Source organism: Aphanomyces invadans (assembly GCF_000520115.1).
Source record: "Aphanomyces invadans strain NJM9701 unplaced genomic scaffold supercont1.40, whole genome shotgun sequence".
Lineage (NCBI taxonomy): Eukaryota > Oomycota > Saprolegniomycetes > Saprolegniales > Verrucalvaceae > Aphanomyces > Aphanomyces invadans.
In genome coordinates, this window is record NW_008580185.1 from 319,057 (window position 1) to 322,957 (window position 3,901).

At 54.8% G+C, this 3,901-nt stretch overlaps 2 protein-coding genes across 2 annotated transcripts in view; one reads left to right on the forward strand and one right to left on the reverse strand.

Moving 5' to 3' along the window:
- Nucleotides 1-1,525: 1,525 nt before the first annotated feature.
- H310_12541 (hypothetical protein) lies at nt 1,526-2,596 on the forward strand. The gene has a single exon (XM_008879617.1). It carries the CDS (start codon nt 1,611-1,613, stop codon nt 2,526-2,528), a length of 918 nt encoding a protein of 305 aa, XP_008877839.1. The 5' UTR covers nt 1,526-1,610; the 3' UTR covers nt 2,529-2,596.
- A 310-nt stretch (nt 2,597-2,906) lies between these two features.
- Nucleotides 2,907-3,901, reverse strand: part of H310_12542 (hypothetical protein) — a 1,283-nt gene continuing 288 nt past the window's right edge. Inside the window, exons 2-3 of the mRNA XM_008879618.1 lie at nt 3,278-3,325; nt 2,907-3,214 (exon numbers count right to left, since the gene is read on the reverse strand). Of these exons, the coding sequence (XP_008877840.1) occupies nt 2,991-3,214; nt 3,278-3,325 (272 nt within the window). The 3' untranslated portion in view covers nt 2,907-2,990. The remainder of the gene's footprint in view (nt 3,215-3,277; nt 3,326-3,901) is intronic.

Here is a 3,901-nt window from a genome sequence, read left to right on the forward strand (position 1 = left end):
GGCATGGCCGCCTTTGTCACCATGGCGCTCTACGGACTCAACCAGAGCAGCCACGAGTTCGAGAAGCACTGCAAGGCACAAATCGCCGCCCTCGGTTGGCAACGATGCCCCCACGACCCTTGCGTGTTCACCCGAGGCCAAGGCGATGACCTTGAAATCCTCGGCACGTATGTCGATGATTTCATAGTCGCCGCCCCAACCCAGGCCAAGGTGGACGCAGCCGTGGAAGAGCTTGCGACCAAGATCGAGTTGAAACGCCAAGGTCCCGTCAACTACCTGCTTGGAATCCGCATCAGTCGCCACAATCAAGAGAGACTGCTTACCATGTGCCAAGACGCATACGCCACGAAGGTCTTCGAACGCTTCGGTATGGCCAACTGCCATCCCGTCACCACCCCTGAAGTCGCCGACCAGGAAGACCTATGGAACCATGAGCAACAGCCAACTGTGGACCAAGGGGAGCACCGCGCCATGGTCGATTCACTCGTATACCTCATGGTGTGCACCCGACCGGACATCGCTCACGCTGTCCAACGACTATCCTGCCACCTCCACGACCCCCGCGCACCGCACTTCCTCGGCGCCAAACGAGTCCTACGCTACCTAGCGAGGACGTCAACATGGGGGATTAGCTTTGGTTCAGGGGAGTTTACCTTGTCTGGGTACTGTGACGCAAGCTGGGCAACACGGCCGGACCGCCGCTCCTCCACCGGGTTCATGTGGTCGATCCTCGGCGGCCCACTGACGTTCACTTGTCGATTTCCCCTCTTGGTCTTAAGTCGCCGGCTAACTGCCTGCTGCCATTGTCTTCCTCGACCGACGACCTTACTACAAAACACGTCAGTTCAAGAGTCGGTCGACCATTGGGGCTTCACTCGGCACGCCGAGCACAACCGCGTCCGTCTGCGCCATGGCAACCACACGCCGGAATACATGTTGTGTTTGGCTCCATTTTGAAACGCCAAGCCCAACGTGCATCAAGTCGTGTGGGCCGGGGGATGAAGCATCACGTTGCTCATGACAGCGCTCGTCTGCGATGTAAATGGAGCCGACAGACGGCGGTCTGAGCTGTGCAACACAAAGTCAACTCGTTCGCATGGACTGTAGCGTTCAGTCCCCAGCGAAATCCGTGCGCCAAACCATGTCATGGCGAGCGTGCGACCGCAGCTGCTGCAACGCTCGAGGAACGCGCCATGGCTAGTTTGGAGACCGATCGTACCATCCGCTACGTGATATGAAGGAAAGCCAACCACTCTGAGCAGGATGATGGTGTTCGAGTCACGCGGGACCATGACACGTTGCGCTGCTGCTTTCCTGTGGTCCATGGCAAGCTGCTCATGCCGCCGTGGAAGCGAGTTTGGCGGCGATGGATCTGGCGTGCGTTTCTGCATGGGGACGGCCGGCAGCACCTCGATGCCTTCGTATCTTTGGAGCCCCGATCGTCATACTGGTGGCAGACTCTGGCCAATCAGAGCTCAATATGTCGTTTCAGTAGCCAATCAAATCGCTCTAAGACTTCTGATTGGCTGTCTCCACGACTTGACTTGAATTCCACGCGCTCGGGTACGCCATGGCTCCATGACCGACGAGGAAAGGAATCATTTTCCAACATGCCGCCTCACAGCCTCTCCACTGCCCCGCCGCCGCTCGTTGCCGTGGCTCCGCCTGCACGTGGCCACCTTGCGCAAGACCTGAAAGAAGGGACACAGGCCGCCCACGCCGCCGCTGAGTCCGTCCTCTTTCTCACGGATCTTTTACGTGGTCGAATCCCACGGGACGTTTATCGCGTCATGGTTGCCATGCTATACTATGTATACGAAGAACTGGAATTGCAGTTGCGGTGCGCGGCAGCCAGCGAGGACCCTGTCGTCACATCGGTGCACTTCCCCGTGGAACTCGAACGCTTGCCATCGTTGGCCCAAGACCTCTCGTTCTACTACGGGTCCAACTGGAAACAGGTCATGCCCCCCAAAACACCGGCTACCGAAGCCTACGTTGCCCGTCTGCGCCACCTCGGGACGACCGAGCCTGCGCTCTTAGTCGCGCATGCGTACACTCGATACTTGGGCGACTTGAGCGGCGGCCAGATTCTGAAACGCCACGCAATTCGCACCATGGACTTGGCTCATGGCCTCGGCACGGCGTTTTACGACTTCAAAATGATCGAGTCATCGTACCAATCGTTCAAAGATAGCTACCGAAGTGCCCTTGACGCTGCCATGGTGAGCCCTCACCTAGCCAAGCGCATGGTGACCGAAGCGAACGTTGCGTTTGGTCTGAACATGGCGCTCTTTCAGGATCTGGATGCACTTCGTGGCATAGTGCATGCCGCGCCACCAACAAGTACAACCAAGCACAACAAGGCAACCAGTGCGTCCGTGGGATGTCCGTTCGCTTGCTTGGTAGGCAAGCGCACTGGCGAAACCCACCATGCGACACGACATGAGCGGTCCGTAGTCGCTGGTTTGATCATCGTCGCCGTGGCTCTCGTGGCGGCCGGGCTGTTGAGGACAAGCTCGTCATCGTGATGGCCCCTGACGTGTAGTTTTTATCGTTGATATCCGTGTGAATGCAGAAGAACGTGTTTGATGGGCGATTCCTCATATCAAGTTTTCATCGCCGTGTCCATTGGACTATCATGCGACAACATGGTAACTACATGCACAGAATTCCTTGCTCGAATGAATGAGCTCATGAACAACGTCTTGACAATACGGCAGCTCCACGAATGGACCACAGGAAGAGGGCGTGGATGGAGCGATCGCGATGGGGACGTGTCGGGGCTCCGTTGATCCCTCTTGGTGTTGGTTGGGCTGACCCACGTGGGTTTCGGTTGGAGATGACCGCCATGGACGGACGATTCTTCTCCTACGCCATGGCACCGTACTCCAAACGCACTTCTGCGTCCTGACAGCTCGATCCAACGTGATCTTAAAATCGATGATGTCAAGTCGAGTGGACTATGTTAACGAAAGAAGACTTGGACGTGGCTAGTCCTTCTTCTTGCTCTCGGCGTCCTTCTTGTCGCTGGCCTTCGCTTGCGCGCGCAGGAGCTTGAGTTCCTTTTCCTTCAAGTCGTTGCCGATCGAAATCTCGTTGGCCACGGCAAACAACGCGAAAACGATCGCGACAAGGAGAATGTGCTCCAACTTGAACGAGAACGACGATGCTTTCCCGACGACTGCTTCGAGGAAGTTCTTCACATACACCAAAGCTAGACATGCATACCAACGTCAAGGATGGACAGTCCAACTGCGTTGCATGCGACAGGCGGTACCTGGCTTGATCGTCTTGACGAGTTCGTTGGAGGTCCGGTTGTTGGCATCTACAATCATTTCTCGGTGTGCAATCAACGCCTTCATGAAGAAGAACGTACAGTTGGTGATGGCGAGGAAGAGATTCTTGAAGTTCAGCAGGGTCACCGCGCCCAAGATGATGAGGACCGGAGGCACAAAGATCACTTGCGGGAACGTCAGGTTGATCATGGCGTTTGGTGGCGGTTCAAGCAAAATGTGCGTTTGGACCTCGACAGCAAAATATTCCGATTCAATGTCATACAAATGCCAAGATAATATTATTCACTGCATCGACGGAGCTGGCGCTTCCATCTCGAAATAGTGTGAGTGGTCGACTTCCATAGAAAATTCAAGGTATGAATACTCACACTATTTCCAGAGTTGGTGACACGTCATCACGGTCAATCGTATTCGATAAAAATATCCTCTCTAAAAAATATATTAAAGAATTCATTCGGAAAACCATGCCACATAAATCCAACCAGCGTTGACAGTGAAATACTCCAGGGGTGGTAAAAACCCGATTTTTTCGGCTGACAAATCGGGTTTAAGGTTTTAATTATTAAGACCCGATTCCTGGGTATTAAAACCATGGTTGTATTCAC

Excerpts from the sequence above, each read along its gene's own strand:
- H310_12541 (XM_008879617.1), top strand. The coding sequence starts at position 1,611 with ATGCCGCCTCACAGCCTCTCCACTGCCCCGCCGCCGCTCGTTGCCGTG.